General features: G+C 37.5%; 3 protein-coding genes across 12 annotated transcripts in view; 1 reads left to right on the forward strand and 2 right to left on the reverse strand.

Moving 5' to 3' along the window:
• Positions 1-19: 19 nt before the first annotated feature.
• On the reverse strand, positions 20-2,778 carry LOC112573828 (DNA excision repair protein ERCC-8-like). 2 transcript variants are annotated; one of them, XM_025254458.1, is made up of 5 exons: positions 2,560-2,778; positions 2,140-2,359; positions 1,731-1,948; positions 731-831; positions 20-552 (listed from the first exon to the last, which is right to left on the reverse strand). In XM_025254458.1, exons 1-5 carry the CDS (start codon positions 2,730-2,732, stop codon positions 53-55), a joined length of 1,212 nt encoding a protein of 403 aa, XP_025110243.1. In that variant the 5' UTR covers positions 2,733-2,778; the 3' UTR covers positions 20-52. The 2 variants fall into 2 exon arrangements, with proteins under 2 accessions (XP_025110243.1, XP_025110244.1); XM_025254459.1 differs by having other exon boundaries at positions 2,140-2,348; positions 2,560-2,701.
• Positions 2,779-2,968: 190 nt separating this feature from the next.
• On the forward strand, positions 2,969-11,841 carry LOC112573829 (RNA 3'-terminal phosphate cyclase-like protein). 2 transcript variants are annotated; one of them, XM_025254461.1, is made up of 10 exons: positions 2,969-3,129; positions 5,632-5,703; positions 5,862-6,037; positions 6,260-6,334; positions 6,714-6,838; positions 7,598-7,723; positions 8,022-8,181; positions 9,788-9,891; positions 10,944-11,124; positions 11,705-11,841. In XM_025254461.1, the coding sequence occupies exons 1-9, from the start codon at positions 3,015-3,017 to the stop codon at positions 11,113-11,115; spliced, it is 1,125 nt and encodes a 374-aa protein (XP_025110246.1). In that variant the 5' UTR covers positions 2,969-3,014; the 3' UTR covers positions 11,116-11,124; positions 11,705-11,841. The 2 variants fall into 2 exon arrangements, with proteins under 2 accessions (XP_025110246.1, XP_025110245.1); XM_025254460.1 differs by lacking the exon at positions 11,705-11,841 and having other exon boundaries at positions 10,944-11,464.
• LOC112573820 (nardilysin-like) overlaps positions 11,295-17,482 on the reverse strand; it is a 32,297-nt gene continuing 26,109 nt past the window's right edge. For all 8 annotated transcript variants that reach the window (XM_025254443.1, XM_025254444.1, XM_025254445.1 and 5 more), the window contains 8 exons: positions 15,618-15,777; positions 15,004-15,078; positions 14,495-14,638; positions 12,996-13,132; positions 12,758-12,848; positions 12,419-12,535; positions 12,161-12,250; positions 11,295-11,998 (listed from right to left, as the gene is read on the reverse strand). In XM_025254443.1, the coding sequence (XP_025110228.1) occupies positions 11,825-11,998; positions 12,161-12,250; positions 12,419-12,535; positions 12,758-12,848; positions 12,996-13,132; positions 14,495-14,638; positions 15,004-15,078; positions 15,618-15,777 (988 nt within the window). In that variant the 3' untranslated portion in view covers positions 11,295-11,824. The remainder of the gene's footprint in view (positions 11,999-12,160; positions 12,251-12,418; positions 12,536-12,757; positions 12,849-12,995; positions 13,133-14,494; positions 14,639-15,003; positions 15,079-15,617; positions 15,778-17,482) is intronic.

Raw genomic sequence — 17,482 nt, forward strand, 5'->3', positions numbered from 1 at the left:
TTGAAAACTATGTGCAATATTTTATGTCACACACTTTAATACTCTGTAACAATCATGCGCCATCTTCATCACTGCTCCAAGTATCTACCGTTGCAGTCATTTCCTTTCTCACAGATCCTTCTGAGTGACATTCTCTACTTTGATCTTTTAAGTTCTCTTCATAATCCTCTGTCTCCGAAGTAGGTATCCAGACCAGCATATTCCTATCGGCACCTCCACTAAATAGGTAGTGCGTTTCTTTCTGTAGTGCACAACAGTTGACTGAATTGTAATGCCCGTGTAAGGTATTTAGATGGGTTCCCTGGTACAGGTCCAGCACCTGGATATTACCTTCACTTGGAATAAACAATACATCTGGGCACCCATCCCCAGAGATGGCAAACTTCAAAGATCTTTTGCTGCTGTTGAATACTGAGCCAAAATTCACTAACATGTTCCTGCCTGTGGAGGCATTCCACAGTCTGAGTCGGTCATCTGTTCCAAAGGTCACAATGAACAACCCATCTGATGTAAACTGAAGACCATTCACTGTGCCATCATGAGCTGTTTTCACTGAAAAATTGAAGTTTACTGTTTAGTTTTGTAATCACAGAACAAAATACAATTTTCTTCAAGAACTGATAAGGTTTTAACCATGTAAGCTTGCGCCAACACCCTAGTAATTCTAGACTTTCTTAAACTTGAAATACTATTCCATATAAAAACATTTTTTCATCAAAAGTCTACTCACCATCACCAGATTTGGAGCTGACCCTCCTGTTGTGCTGGTCCAGTGCCAGGAGGCTGCCTTTGGCTGTCCGTATGTCCCACAGTAACACCTTGCTGTCAGCACTGCTCATAGAAACATGCACATGCATGCGCAAGTACACGAACATAGCCAGTTGATACTTTTAAAACACTTGTTTTCATGCATGAAAATTATTTTTAGAGAAATTGAAAATAATTCTGCGCATTACGTTTGTGCAGTACCAGAAGCCATGTGTTCATTAAAGTTCATTATAACATAAGAACAAAAGTCTAAGAAATAATTTTGACACATTTTTCCATGTTGATATATCAGGTCAGCAACCTGAAAGTTACAATATATCCATGTATGTATGTGACCCTCCATGACAAAGTCGGAAATTTGAGATTTGCCAAATTGCATAATTTAAAAAAGTACAGGTTCTGAAATTTCTTTTGATACAAAAGTTGTTCTTCTAGTCCTAAAATTGAGTGAGTTAAAAATGTTAAAAGTGTGAAAGTACGGTGGCTGCCATTTTGAGAAAAGCGGGTTCAAAGATAAGCGTCTAAATGGCCAACCAGATTTGTTTACTCCTAAACTTTTGCAGACAAATATTTTGATTTCTTAATATTTGAATCATTCTTTGAAGAAGTTGAACTTACAGGCTCCAGGCTTTCTGGCAAGGTATAACACGAAGGGGTTCTGACAGGGAAACAGTATCAAAACAAAGTTTGAATTTTGTCTGAAATCAGTATGCATCGCAGTAGGGTACCTCGATTAAAACATATTTTAAGTCAATTTCTAACTTTAATTTTAACATTGCAGTGTATTTTCCTGATAGTTTAATAACCAAGGAATCCATTTTTAAAGAAAAGTCAAATTGCACAAAATTGACCCCTATCACCTATCGAGGCCTCTAGCACAAAACTGCTCCACACAACTTGAGACTCATTTCGTCATAGAGGGTCACATATATATCATATTATGATAAATGAAATCCCAATACCTGCCCGTTGCAAGAAGAAATTCATGTCTGGGAGACCACCTAACTGCAACAACTGAGCCTGTATGGCCTTTCAGCTGGTGAGTTGCTGCCCCTGATTTCATGTCTACCAGCTTAACAGTTGATTGCTCACACCCTACCGCTATAAGACAATGCTTCCGAGCAATGCTGGACATATGATGATCACACACCCTGGATTTAAAAGTATAATGGTCCGCCACCTAATCAAAACAAAAAAGCATGTGTCAAGACACTGAAACCATACAATGGGATGCTGTATGTCATCTATGAAAGTAGGAACAAGAGTTGATGCAGTCATCATCAATCTTACTTTTATAGGCTTGTGCACAGAAATATTACATAATGAGTGAATTATTTCATGAGAAACACTGAATTCTATAATTTACCTGACCTTCATTGTGTTTGTATCCCATATTTTTAGCTTATGGTCTGCTCCACTGGTGGTGAACATCCCTGTGTCAATGGGGTACCACTGTACTGTGTCAACACTGTATTTGCAGTTGCTGCTATCAGATGTCTGGCACACATGTTTGTAAGTTTGTACCATTCCATTGTTAGTTGTCTGTAGATCATGAATAGCTATTGTAGAATGTGAACCACCTGAAAGAAGACTTGAAAAAGACATCACTGCTTGATTTTCATTTCAAACTGATTACCATGTAAGGTAACATGCAGTAAAATGTTACACAGTATTTTTATATAAGCGAAAAGTGAGGTTATCCTGTGGTACTTTATGACATACCAAAACTATAATGCTCTCTCTTTTGCATTTATATATCTCATCAAATATACATGCTGCGCCTATACTTACTATCTATTTTCTACGGTGTCTATGTCCACAGAGTTGATACTTCCTTTGTGGATTTCTTCTACATCTCGATATTTGCTTAATGCAAGGTTAAAATATCTCCGTGTTGTTTCTGCTCTTCTTAAGAATAGTGGTTCAGACTGTCCAGTTTCTCTCTCACTTAGAAGACGTAGCATGGCAGACAACTTCTTGTTGCCATCAGCTCTCTAATGAATGAGGCTAAGATTAACACGGTAATGAGAAGTGTATCGGTTTCCTCTTTTAAAATGAAACAAAGAAATATGAACCTGTAAAATAAATGTGTATGTAATGGTCACATATTTGATTCTAAATTGTTTCATAATTATTTAAAATCCACTTTTCAGAGTATGAATACGGAACTAAGATAACAGAGTTTCCGGAAGTAGCTTTACTCATATTGTACACATGGCGTTTATCTGCACGTGTGTATTATCATAATGGAGTTTGAAGGCGCAAACTTTTTCAGGCAACGCTTGATTTTGTCAGTTGTTAGTGGAAAAGCAGTTAAATTGAAAAAGATTCGGCATGAAGATTCTGACCCAGGACTGAGAGGTAACAGGGCCTTTTTACATTTTATTTTAATATTGGCTGTTGCAAAGTAGACGTAGCCTGCCAAATAATAACTACAAAATTTGCAAAGCGCATACTCAAACTTCTAAGGAGCATGTTCTTAACGCTTAAGAACAAGAACGAAGCATGGACAACATACGAGTGACAGGAAAACAAACAAATAGGATATGAATTATAAATAATGAAATAATAGTACCTTCGCCCTTTTGACAGTAAGCTGAACACTCACAAAAGAGTAGTTTGAGTGGACATATATAACTACAGGAACACAACGTGCAAATAATTATAAAATATAATGTTGGAGGAGAAGAGGTGGAATGATGGCCTAAGGCAACCGCCAAATACGAGAGGTATTCCAGAAAGAGTGGATCTAAGCAAATATATTTACTGCTCATTTTTCTTCTCTGGTCCAGCATCTGGAATGTCTTTTCCCTACTGCTTCGCATACTGAGCGTCTTCGAGACAACGTTTAAAGGATTTAGCAGTGGGCAAGTGGTGGATATAAAAGGGAAGAGAGTTCCGCGTGTTTTGCCACACCATAGTTCAAAACTGGTGACTGTATTTTAAAAGATAAGGACAACAGTATCTGACAAAAAAAAAAAAAAAAAAAAAAAAAAAAAAAGTAAAAGTCATTCCTTAACCTTTTTCAGGTCATTGTGTAACGAGATGTTTGAAGGCTTTTCTTGTGGCCAGATTTATGTGAGGGTAATGCCCATCTCCTCTCCCACATTTAAGGCAATCTGGTGGTGCAACGGTTAGCATCTGTCACCAATACAGTGAGGGTTGGCTGTCTTGGGTTTAGCTCTCATCTCGGGCACACTGTTCTTTCTCTGCTTGTGGCATCTGGCTGGCTGCCTTGTCCTGATATAGCCTTAACTGCTGGCTCAGCATAAAACACCTGTTTCCCATCCCTCGCTTCCCTACCTTTCTCAACCCTCTTTAGAGTAAGGTACCCATTCCCAACAGCTGGCTTAACTGGAAGAAGTTTGCTGTGCTACACAAATATAGAACTGTCATGCCTCTTAGTTTGGATTCCAGTGCTTTAGCCACTTGGCTATCCACTTTCTTTTGAGCTCTAAACTTGTCTTGATAGTTAGCTAGAGAGGAGTTTGAAAATGTCAAGACAGGGTTTGCAGGGTCCTTACCTATCCTTAAAAGTTCTTACGTAGAGAAATTTTGCTGTAAGGCCTTATAAATCCTTATATTTGCCATGCAGTCCTTACAATTCCTCACACACATCCTTACTTTTTTTCTGTGACCTTTACAAGTTCTTATATCGATAAAATATTACCACAGATATATTTTCATGCCTCTTATAAATCCACAAATTTATTTTCAGAGTTGCAAACTACAGACGATTCTTCGCCTGACCGCTATTTTAATCACATGTTTACCAAGTCTGACAAGAACTTAGGTTTCGCGAGATTTTAGTCTTGACGGATGACCACATTTCTCTGTCTTCTTGACAATTCAAAACATGCAGGGGAAGTGTTTTTTCCAGGAGAACTAGCTAAAGGAAGAAAAATATAAAGGCTAGTTGATAAAAGACTCTAAAATTAAACATTGTGCACAATGTGTTGCCTGTGGAATATCCTTGAATCTTTTGTCTCCCCTTTTGAGTATGTGTGAGAGAGAGAGACATGAACGGACTTTTGTATTACACCAAAGAATAGCTTTCAGATCTTGTCATTATTATTACTTAGATTTCTAGAAAACTTGGAACATTAACATTAATGTTACAAATGCACTAAAGAGACTTTTTAAGTTATCTGAACATTACAGATAGGCATCAAAATTAACTGTTTGATTATTTATTACTAGAATAGTAATACATGTATTTCAGAACATAGAGAAGATCAAAGATTCATAAATAATACCTCTTTCCGACCGTACATGAGAAAAACTTAAGCATTATTTAATAACTGTCACTTAGGTCCTTACAAATGTATGAAAGGTACTTTCAAGGTCCTTACTTGGCACCATCCCTAATCACTGGGAACCCTGCAAGAGTTTAGATTAGTGGTCTGTTCATGTAGAGCATTTTGCAATAAACCTACTTGTTAACAAATATTATTAGCATAATCTTTTGCCATTGAAATCCCATGACCTTTTTCAGGTCGTTAGGGAATGAGGTGCTTGAGACCTTGCTCTTCTGAGAGGCATGCATAGAGCAACCAATGAAAAATATATTGGAAACAACTTATGACCAACAATCAAATTAACCCCTGGCAGTGGTCAAATCTATCTATGCTATAGTCAAACCATCAAATGGCTAAACTGACCATAGACCAACTGTGATATAGACTGGCCTAAACAGTATTAAAAAAATACTTTTTTTGTACAAATAATACTCCTGTGTATTAATGCATATGACATATGGTTAGCATTCCATTTTTATATAGCATGAAAAAATGACAGACATTTGTTAGTTTGTGCATGTGGAGCATCTGCTGTTACAAAACAGATTTTTTTTTCTTTTTTCAGAATATGAGGCAAGCTTTATTCGGTTGCTGGACAAAATCACAAACGGCACAAAGATCGTGATCAGTACAACAGGTACCCAACTTATTTTGGGGATGTATTTGTTTGAATGACAATTGAAAATTAAATTTTCTCTCGTGTCTCTTCTGCTATGATTAGCGTTTTATTCTCTTGTTTTAGCATTAAGTTGTGTTGCTTTAATTACAAGGTAAAGAGAGACTTTTACTGGCCAGGTACAAGTCTACTATTCGAACCAGGACTTCTTATCGGAGGAACTGTTGAACATGATTGCAACCCACAACGATCTATTGGATATTACCTTGAAGCTTTGTTGTGCTTGGCTCCCTTCACAAAGCATCCACTTCATGCAACACTTTCAGGTGTTACCAATAGTCAGACTGATTTATCTGTGAGTATTAATGAATATATTATGTCATTGCAAGTGTGAATCCTATTTTGGTGATTTACCAATGTAGGGAATTAAAAAAAGTGAATGGATAGCTAGGATCATAGAGTGAGGCTGGGCTAGACAGTTATTTTCTTTAGTTTCTTTATATTTGTTGGTTAGAAATCTGTTTGCAAAACTATATCATATGCTTCATGTTATTATTTTTTGTTGGGTTTTTTGCAGGTTGATTTAATCAAGTTGTCTTCATTTCCTGTTTTGAAAAAGTTCCTTGGTACTGATGAGGATTTGGATCTGAAGGTATTCAGCACACATTACAAAGTAAAGCTTAATGTGTATGTTGCTGAGTGGCTAGATGGGGAGCCAAGACAGGAAATTAGTAGTAATCTTGTAATACAGTAAAACCTTCCTCTTAAGATTTGCTAAAATCCACCGAAATGGGGTGGCAACTTAGGAAGGAACATAGTAGGGAGATCAACCAGTCTTTCATTCCACAAGCCATAAATTTAAACACCTATAAATTCTGATTTTAATGTGTGGTCTCACAAAGTTAACTATCAGTTTCAAATTCTAGAAACAGTAATCTGCTACCCACAGTATTTCACTTTTTGAATTACTGCAATGGTATTTGTTGCTTGAGGACTGGAAGAGAAAGAGCATAAATATGTTCATTTTGCAGATTGTAAAGCGAGGAGCAGCACCAGAAGGTGGTGGTGAGGTTATCTTTTCCTGTCCTTGCAGACAGAAGCTGCGTCCCGTCCAGTTTACAGATCCTGGTAAAATCAAACGCATCAGAGGTGTGGCGTATCCTTTAAAACATAACTGGTTTTTGTTTGGTTTTTTTTTTTCCTGTTTATTTACTGGTAACTTTTTACCAATGGTGTCAAAAGTAAAACATTACCTTTTCTTTAATGTTTTGTTGAAGTATCTTGTTTAGTTCTTGGGTGTAATTTAACTCTAACTTATCAACATTGATAAAAAAAAAAGGCTGAAATATTTGAGAATACTGCAGACAACAGAGTTGACCGCTCTATATTTGATATACTGAACATAGAAATAATGGTATACTCAACAGAAAATAAGCTTGGTTGGCTATTTGATGACCGACAGCAGCTACATCAGTGCCATCGTGCATAGTTTAAGTATTTTATATGACTACAATTTCGTGGTGCTTGGCTGGTAATAAAACAGACATTTTGTGCTGGTTTTTACATCTGAAGTGTAGAGAAAATCAAATGTCCCTTTCTGGAGTAGATTCCTTAAATGTAACTGTGATTTCCTGAACAGTTTGTCAAGGGGAATAGGAGTAGGAAAAGTAGCATAAATAGAAGTTAGCTCACAAACGCGAAAACATTTGGAACATACTGATATTTTGTGTGCCCTGCTTCTCTATTAGCTTAAGGATCAAAATCGGAAGACACAAAATTAATGGATACAGTGAATTGTTAACTATTCATCATTGTACTCATGACTTGCCACATATTTGTTTCCTTTGCGCGTCTTGCTAAAATGATTTTAAAGACATGAATGATGGAGTAGCTAAATTCCTTAACTGGTGGACAGATGGGCAGTACGTGTTTCACCAGTTATCACGAACCGCATGGTTCATGTAGCAAGGGGTATTCTTAATCAGTTTCTGACAGACATCTACATCTACACAGATTCTTGTAAAGGCAAGCAATCTGGAAGGTGAGGACATGCAGTGTTGTAACAGTTGTTTACATGTACTCCTTTATTATTTTTGTTTTATTGTTAAATTTTTATGTTGTGAAGTGAGTTTTAATTTTCTATGAGATTATTAAAAAAAACATAGAAAACATTCTGTAAGCATGCTTTCAGGGGTGTGATTTCTTTTGGTAAATAATAATACATATTGATAAGGGGACCAGAAAAATATTTTAAAATAACTGGTTTTGCATGGGAAAATTTAAAATTTGAATTTGATTTAAACATGAAATTATGTTTGCCATCTTTTGCTTCCGAACAGATCACCGGGTTTTGGGCTTACACTAGTGGCCGAGACAACCAATGGTGCATTCCTTGCTGCAGAAGCTACATCAAATCCAAAGGGCTCAACAGAACCACCGTCTATACCTGAAGACATAGGAAAGCAGGCTGCTCATCTGTTACTTGAGGAAATATACAGGGTAACTTGATTTAAATGTTTTAGTCTATCAAATACTGTAGTTGAACAATTGGAAAGTGAACGGATGCCTATCTTCTGTGCATTACACTTTCACTTAAATATAATCATTTAAATACATGAGAGGATACTATTGTGGTGGCACTGTGGAAGTCTTAATGATTTTTTGCTCTGAATCTCAATGTGAAATCTCTGATTTCCAAAGTGCCATTTTTGCAATGAAAATTTTTAATTATTGCCAGGAGACAGCTGAGTAATGCGAAGAAAAAAATGCTTAAAAATAAAACCACAAGTAATACCCGCAGTTACATCCTTTACTTTATAGAAATGGAAATAAAATTTTGACTAGCTTTCATAAGACTACCTTACACAGCGACCTTAGCACTTGTGTGGGCTTTTGTAACAGCAGTCTACGAAGCTGGTTAAAAGTTGTATTTACCTCTACTTAAATATTATTGCGCTTTTGGTGCTTGGCCTTAATAAAAATAGTTCAGAAGTGATAATTTGTAATTTGGGGTTGGTAATCTTGTTTAAGCTCGAATCCTTGGATTCAAGTCTTTATCCAAAAACTTGTTAAGATTTAAAAGATATTTAGTATTAAAGGGATACTCAGGGCTTGTGATAAGGCTGTGGCAACGGTCAAACAATTCAAAAATATATTTAGTTACAATTACAGAGCACGAGTACAGTACAGGAGAAATAAAGGATTTGTTTCTCACTTAATTACCACTTATTAGCACTATTTCGGTTGCCGATGTTTATAAAAATTGAAAAAATCCAGTGAAATCGATCGTTGTGTCCTTCCACCGAGTAACTGCGATAGCTTCCCGAGATGGTCAAGCAGACGAGTCTGGGTGTGACATCAGTCAGAGACAGACTGTAAGTGTCAGTGGTCATTGCGAATATTTGACGTCATCATCGGTGGTGTCTTGTGAGTTAATTTAGGTTTTAAAGTGAACTTTTCAAAGCACAGTTTTAAAAATTATATAATCTGTTTCACTTGGTAAGCCTTCTTGGTCATGTGTCTTCTTAAACACAACATGCTACAAAACCTTCAACTTTTTCCATATGAAAAGATGCGAAAATATATGAGATTCAAGTGGATCATACTCTTTACGCGATTCTAAGCAGTTTTATTTTTCCTTTAGAATCTCTTTAAGATATTTGATTATATAAGGGAAAGTATAGTTTATTTGTGATAGAAAATATGAAGAATTTTTGTATTCTCAGAATTTGAAATCACATTGAAATAGAGGTATCTAAAGTGTCATTTTGTAAAACTTTTTGGCACAGCATTAGGACCAGCTATTCCAGTCCATTACAATGGGCTTTAAACCAGATTATGAATGAATTGTTAGGAATGAAGAAAATTAGCCACACTGTAAAATATGATCCAGAACGATTCCTCTAGCACAAGATTGATTATCCTGCCATCTTGAATGTGTGCAGATAGTGCACAAAGTACATTTTTATATAAATTTTCTATTTATTATGAAAATATGCTATCTCCAGCTTATAATAAAAACTCCGAATAGGTCTTTTGAATTTATTTTATGCTGCTGGTACCTTACACTCACAGTTAGAATTTCTTTTGTCTTGGTGTGTCCCAGGGAGGGTGTGTGGATTCATCATCCCAGAGTCTGGCAGTACTGTGTATGGTACTAGGACAACAAGATGTTTCAAAAGTACAGACTGGCCCTCTTTCTCCATATACGTAAGTAGTTGCAGTGTTTGGTTGTGAAAATTTGATATACCTAACACACTTGCTGAGATAATCATAAAGCATAATTAGTGTAATGACCTGTAAATTCCTCCATGTTACCTTCAACTCAGAGCACAGGCCATACACAAAATTTTATAAAGAATATATTTATTACATATACATTTCTGTACACAGACATCAGCCAAACCAAGAGAAAATATCGACTTCTGTTTTGCAAAAATCATGTTTTGTGACCCGTTTTCATCTAGATCCAAATTGTGCTTTGTAGATCTGTTTATCTGCTTTCACCTGAGATGCTTTATGGTTTACCCAAATTGATGTTAGTAGTTTTCTTTTCGTTAAAGTAATGAAATAGTTTTAAGGTTTCATCCCTCAAATCAGGCTCAACATGCTTTACATCTAGGTTTTTAAAAATCACATCAATTATTCAGCAATGAGTCACAAGAAACATACCACATGACATGACTATGTGCAGATCACCCCATTAACTATCTCAGTTCCACTCAGGATTGGCCAGAAATGATTAGGGAACAGAGATATGCTAAATTAACCGATTCACTGAGGACATGATTGTATGGTGAGTAACAGGTGGAGGAAGGGGTTGCTCAGATGAAGAAAATTTGCTCCCTCTGTAGTAGAAAAAATTTTAAGACACACCTCAATACCAGCTGAGCTGCTCTGAAACTGACATGAAGTAGGCCAGATAAGTCATACTTCTGATCTGTTGACACATTACTGGCTTGTGACCAGAAAATCAGAGACACGCTTGATCTCTTGTCAAGCTGTAGCACTATAACAACCTATTTTAGCTTGCCAGTTTTAACCTTATCAAAGAAGAAGGTACCCGTTTTAGCTTCCTTTCCTGATGGCTTCATCCCTTACCATCAGTGCCTAGACTAGGAGCAACTTGCACGGCAAGTGCAAAAAGCATGGCAAGCAGTAGTGCCAGCAACCAAGTAGCAAAAAAGTTTTTGGAAATATTTTGGGATCATAATTTTTGGAATCACTTTTGGCATTCAGAAAGAGCTGTATTTACTTTGCAGGATCCAGTTTCTGCGTCACATTCGTCAGTTCTTACAGGTGATGTTCAAAGTAGAGGCAGACAAGAGAGAGCAGATGGGAGCAAATGGACAGCAACTGAAGACAGGTGGGGAGAAGCTGATTCTCACTTGTGTGGGTGCTGGCTATTCAAACATAAGCAAACGAGTTGCATGAGATGCACAGGTGAGTCACAATCCCAAATGCTGCTTTTATTTTTCAACAGCAGATAACAAACCCCCTACCTACCCCTGCTCCCTAACCTTTGGAAGGGGGTCAAAGACTTGCTTTACTTTTCCCACAAAGACTCTATGCAAAGCTTGCCACAGTCCAGTGATTCATGTTCTTGTACTAAGGTAGTAGTTTTCATTCAACCATTAAATGTAAAAATGAGAAGGATTTGATAAGTTATTTTCCTTTTAAAGATACTTGTAGAGAAAATAAGTGTGGACAGTCTGTATACAGTTGGAATGGAATGCCATTTATCTCCACTCTTATTTCAACTAAATGTTTAAAAAAAAAAAAATCCCAACCCTCTTCTACCACTGACACAGCTGCATTGTCAAATCCTCAGTCATGGTACACATTGAAAATACCCCATGCACACTTCTACAAGCACCCATGCAAAGCAACACGCAGCATGTCAATTACTATCTGTCAATTACTGCAATCATTCCCTGAGCATCAAGTGTTTGCTAATGTGATGATAGTTGTTGTTTCCTCCATTAATAACAATTTTTCAACAAGTGTCTCCATTCTCTTCTAGGGAGTTGGCTGCTTCATTATACTGGACCGAAATCCACATGCTTGTTGGTTGGTCAAGACTACATAAGATCTTCCATGAAAAAAAAACTGCCCACAGCGCAACAAGAGATGGGAGAGGACGTCAGGAAGTGACGAGGGAATGAGGATACAGAGAGAGTTCTTTTCTAAATTTCTTCACATCACTGATGAAGTCTTTGCCCTCCACTACCAGTGTCAGAAAGTTTTCATCTTCAATAGTACCAGGTTTATGTGGTTTTGAGGCTGCTTCCATGGGCACTTCAACAGCACCTTGCACCTGCCCAAAAACATTGAATTTTTCAACCCTATTTTCCATGTAAAGTCTATGTTGGCTGTTTCTGTTCTGAAAACATTATTATTGACAAAACAGCAATATTATGGCTATTATAATTCCTCTACAGCCACTAAAGTTAATTGAACAGCGAGCTTAAAAAATTACCTGAAAACTGACATGACGGCGAGAACGGTCCAGGTACTTCTGATACCACAGCTTCAGTTCGGACAGGGGGATGGTTTGTAGTGTGGCTATCTGGGAGATTTTAAAAATACATAATAGCTGTGTATGTGGTTCATGCATGTAATAGAGAAAGATAAATGGCCCTATTTTCAACGACTGATGCCGTTTAGCTCTAGCCTTCTTATTCAGAAATTTAAGTGATTGTGATTTATATCAGAATAAGAGAACTGTACTGCACACCTCACGATCAGGACGATCAAAGATGTAAGAACGATCTAGAATCTCTTGCCAGTAGCGACCAGTTTCATCTCCCAGTTGGGTGTCTTCCACCTGCTTCAGGGAGATCACTGACTCCACCTGAAGAAAACATTACAATAACAATCTGGTAGAACTCATTTCTTTGATTGTGTGTTGTTGGTTGTTTTTTTGTTTGTTTGTTTTTTTATACCAACATCCAGCATGTTAATAAGTGCTTATCTTTAAAACAGGTTATCTAGGATTCTGCAAAGATATTAGGTATGGAATATTTTTCATCTAACTTGCTTGCTGGTTGGATTTGACCGAGCAGAAAAAACTTACCAGGTCTTTATACCGAGCTTTAGTCATCTTGTTTAATGTTTTTTGAAAATTTTCCATAAACTTGGAAATGTGCCTTTCGACCTGAGACATGCTGCACACAAAGGCATTTGCAAAAGTGTAAGTGTAAAATGTCCAGACAATCTTTTACAGCAAAGCTTCCATCTTACAAAGGTTTTCCAAAATACCTGGCAATCTTTAAAAAAAAAATAGAGAGAGAGAGAGAGATGTAGAAAAATACCTGAATTTGTTTGCTTGAGTTTCAACTGAGACACTATATCCCAGAATACCATTGGTGGTCATATGATGACAAAAAACGCTATAGCCAAGTTGAAGTTCTGTGCGTAGATAGTTGAAACATGGTTCCTTCATCCGCATCTGAAAGCATATCCATGTTCAGAGTGAATTGTGAATTGACTGGGATTGGATGTTTATCTTTCAATAACAAGAATGCCTATATGTCTATCTTTGGCCAAGTCACTCCGATGTAAATGAAAGGATTTGAGACAATGGGACAAGAAAACCAAAGCACTGGGATTTAGTTCTGACTTGTTTGTTATACATAAGATCCCACTTGCACTCTCAATTCTTCCACTTTGTTTTTGTAGCCTTCTTTAAAATGCTTTGCACAATAAATATATTTTCATAACAAATGGATAAGCCCCACTGGTTATGACACTTTAAAACAAACTTCTTTTTCTGTGAAATAAAGGTGATTTTATGATCTTGTCCACTTTTTAGCTACTATAGGTCACAGAGTTGCATACAGTGGTAGGAAATGTAAAAGTTGAGGAAAAGAATATAGATGATTTGCATATATCAGTGTGAAGCAATTTTACAACTTTGAGGAGGGATGTTTTCATTTTTCTTTCACTTTTTCATCTTCCAGTAGATCATTTCATGGCCATAGCTAACTTTCCACATCGCTTCAAACACTATATACATATATCCACAGTAGAACCTCGATTATCTGGTGCCCGTCATCCGGATAATTGAAAAAAAGTTCTAAAAAATTTGCAGATGCTATAGGTGCAAGATCACGCACTGTTTGATTTCTCATGAAAGATTAGCAACCAATTCCCCCTTTTCAGCGCATTCAACAATTTTGTAGCAATTGTCAAAATAACTCTTTTTCTGTTCACTCCTGCACTTGACCCAGACATTTTGCCATGAACTTGGGGGAAGCTGCTTTCTAACCTCGAGGTGTGTACACCAGCTAGGAAACAACGCAATTCTTTCACAGACAGTGCGTCCCATACACAATCCTTTCCAAGAAAAGTGTTGAAGTAGAGGACAAATGTCAAAACTTATTGACGAATGGCAGTTGTTGGAATTTGGGAAAGGGGAGGGAGAGTGTTTGGAATGAGTCCTCTGCATTGGATCAATGGTTTTTCACAGCAGCAGATCGCCTAACTGGTGCGCAGGTGCTATACTTTTAATCCTGTTAGAATAATTCTCAGAAACCCATCTACAAAGGAACCTTAAGCTGGGACACACGTAGCTTACATTCCTGTAGTCAAAATTCTTAGCAATCTTGTGATGTCTAGCAGTTTTTTTTTTTTTTTGGTGATCCCAGGTAACCAAATGCACTGTTAATCGATGACTGGATAATTGAGGTTCTTCTGTATATCAGAAATTTATGGATACTTTAAAATCTAGAAAGAAGATAGTGCTTTTCATTTCTGGGTTGGTTTGCCAAAGTGCTAAGTGCAATGCTGCTAATGTGAATGTATTACATACTGATAGGAGCTCATTGAGACAGGCTTCTCTAATTGTGCCGGGCCCCATCTGGTAGTAGCTAGTCACAATGGAATTTGTGTCCTGGCGATTGACACCACGTACACGACACTGCAGATCACCTATAGGAAGCTGGTAAAGTCGTTTCTGCAACACACAAATAACTTCAGAGTGTGCTATGACACGATAATATTTATTATTACTTCAAAAATGCCTTTTTTAAAAAACACCTGTCCTCCAAAAAATAACACCTTGAAGGCAGAACTATGCTCTTGGTTCACATAATCTCAAACTCTAAAAGATTAATCTGCAAAACACAAATCTGAGCTCTAGGTAGCTCCACCTTTCTAGAACGATATTGTAAAAAAAAAATTCAGAAAAGCACACATAGAATGACGATTTTACCTAGCTAACTTCTGAAGGACAAAATTAATGAACAGTACAGTATCATTTGCTCACATTTGGGGTCAAATTTAAGCCAGTAATGTGACAATTTAAGCAATGATACATACGAGAGGCAGCATTTCCGGTGGCAGGGGTTTCTTGCATATTTTGTTTTGTGCCAGATGAGCTATTTTCACCGCCTCCTAATCAAGGGGAAAAAAGTGATATGCAGAAATATATTTTCTTTGTAAAATTGTTGTGTCACATCATATGAAAATCAAATCCTTGTTATTATGCACTGTATTATCATAATGTTTCAAATGCCTCTCAGTACAAAAAAATACATGTGCACACAATTTACATCTTCAACAAGAGGTATGTCATTTCGTTGCAAGACCTTATGGCCTCAGTTATATCATCCCTGTGATTGATTCACTTTTGAGCCTGGGATGATTAGGCTTTCAGATTTGGGATGGTGTGTCTTACTTGGGAAAATATGGATATAGCTGGGACGATTTGACAGCCTGTGGGGCAAAACAACCGATGACCCTTCAGCATTAACCACACCATGACTTGAGAGCTAAACATTCATGTAACTTCTGGGTCCTGCTGCTAGGAGTTTACTGTGACAATAAGTCTAAACCACTCATCTACATTTATCTTCTACAAAAATTTCATTTTACAGCCATGTATTTTAAGACTTTCTAAAAGCAATAATGGGACTTCACCAGATAAGTCCTACCTCTGCCGTAAAGTTTCCTATTACAAGTCCTTCAACGTAAACGCTCTGTAGAAAATCATGGTAAAAGTTCATTAGCATGGACTGCGTCAGGCTGGACACCACCAAGTAGCGGTCTGGCAATGAACAATTACTTGGTTCTGTTACAGCAAATCTCAGCATTCTGTAAAATCCAAGAAACTAATGTCATTTCTGAGCTGTTACTGTGCTCCCTGATATACATCAGGTAAGAAAGGGATTGAGCAGACAATAAGAACGACAAATCATATTGAATTCAGCAGTAGATATGTAAGAAATGTTCTAGCACAAACAATTCCACAAAACTATGACCTCCCCCCAAAAAAGTCTACAAGACATTTCACTGATAATAAGCACAAATCGTTCTTTTTTGAACATAAAATAATTGTTATGGGTTCTATTCATGTTTTCCCATAAATACAAGGGATGGAACAAAATATTATTAAGGAAGTTCAACCCATTCCTGTAAAAAGAACAGTATTTTCCTAAATACTGGTGCAAAGACATCTTCAAACCATATCACCAAATACAACAGAGATCTCCTTTCCCTTCATAGCACAACCAGGCCTGATGAGAGAGAGAAGGGAGGGATGCTGTAAAAGGGGCCTAGCCTTGGTCAGTGGATTTTTTTTCCTCCTTTTTGATGTAGCGCACTTGTCCTAATGTTTGCAGTCTATGTAACATTAGTGAATAAAATGTAGACATTGACAATCGAACTGTAAGCACATTATTATGTTTTTTGTTTATTATGTTTTTTGGTGTTTATTACTCTTCGACAAGCATAGGGGCACAACAACACCTCACCAGCAGACCCGGTTTTGGGGAGCTTCCCTCAGTTGGGCCAATGTGGTTTCAATGTCCTTTGCGTCGCTCTCTAATGTTCTTTTCCAAGTCTGCTTTGGTCTCCCTACACTCCTCTTACCCTGAGGGTTCCAGTCAAGTGCCTGCTTGGCAATGGTGTCAGCTGGTTTGTGCAGTGTGTCCTATTGAGCCCCATTTGCTCTTTTTGATGTCTTGGCTAGTGGAATTGTGGTTGGTTCTTTTCCACAGGTTGCTATTGGAGATCTTTTCAGGCCATCTTATTTCCAGAATATGGTGTAAGCGTTGTTTGGTAAAGGTCTGGAACTTGTTGATGGTGTTTGTCACTCTCCAGGTTTCAGAACCATACAGTACGACAGTCTTCGCATTTGTGCTGAAGATGCAAATATTACTGCAGAAGGACAATGCTTGGGAGTTCCAGATGGGCCGTAGGCTGTTGAAAGCATGCCTGGCCTTGTTGATGCGGTTTTTGATGTCAGCATTCGCTCCACCGTCCTTGTTAACAATGCTCCCCAAATCCACGAAGCGATTTGTTTGCAGGATGTTCTCTCCTTGAATTCGGATTGGGAGTTCCTGCTTGTTGTTGATTCTCATTACTTCAGTCTTCTTTCTTTTTATCTTCTCTGCTTTCTCGGCTTGCTTGCTCAGCTTGGTTTGTGCATGCTGCTGCTATTGTGATAGGAGAAAAATGTCATCTGCAAAGTCCAGGTCCTCTAGATGTTTGGTAAAGGTCCACCTGGATACCAGTGTTGTCTTGGGTTATCTTGCGCATAATCCAGTCTATGACCATCAGGAAGATTGTTGGTGATAATATGCAACCTTGTCTTAAGCCAGTCCTCATTACGGAAGGTTCAGTGAGTTTGTTGTTGTGGATAACTTGGCCCGACAAGTCTTCAAACAACCCCTGGATAATTATGAGTTTAAATGGAATGCCATAGTGGATCATCAGCCTCCAGATGACGTTCCTGTCTACACATATTATTATACACTAAGAAAATAGTTTACGATTAAATTTACAAGGGACCCGGAGA

This window comes from Pomacea canaliculata, linkage group LG10, assembly GCF_003073045.1.
Source record: "Pomacea canaliculata isolate SZHN2017 linkage group LG10, ASM307304v1, whole genome shotgun sequence".
NCBI classification, from domain to species: Eukaryota; Metazoa; Mollusca; class Gastropoda; order Architaenioglossa; family Ampullariidae; genus Pomacea; species Pomacea canaliculata.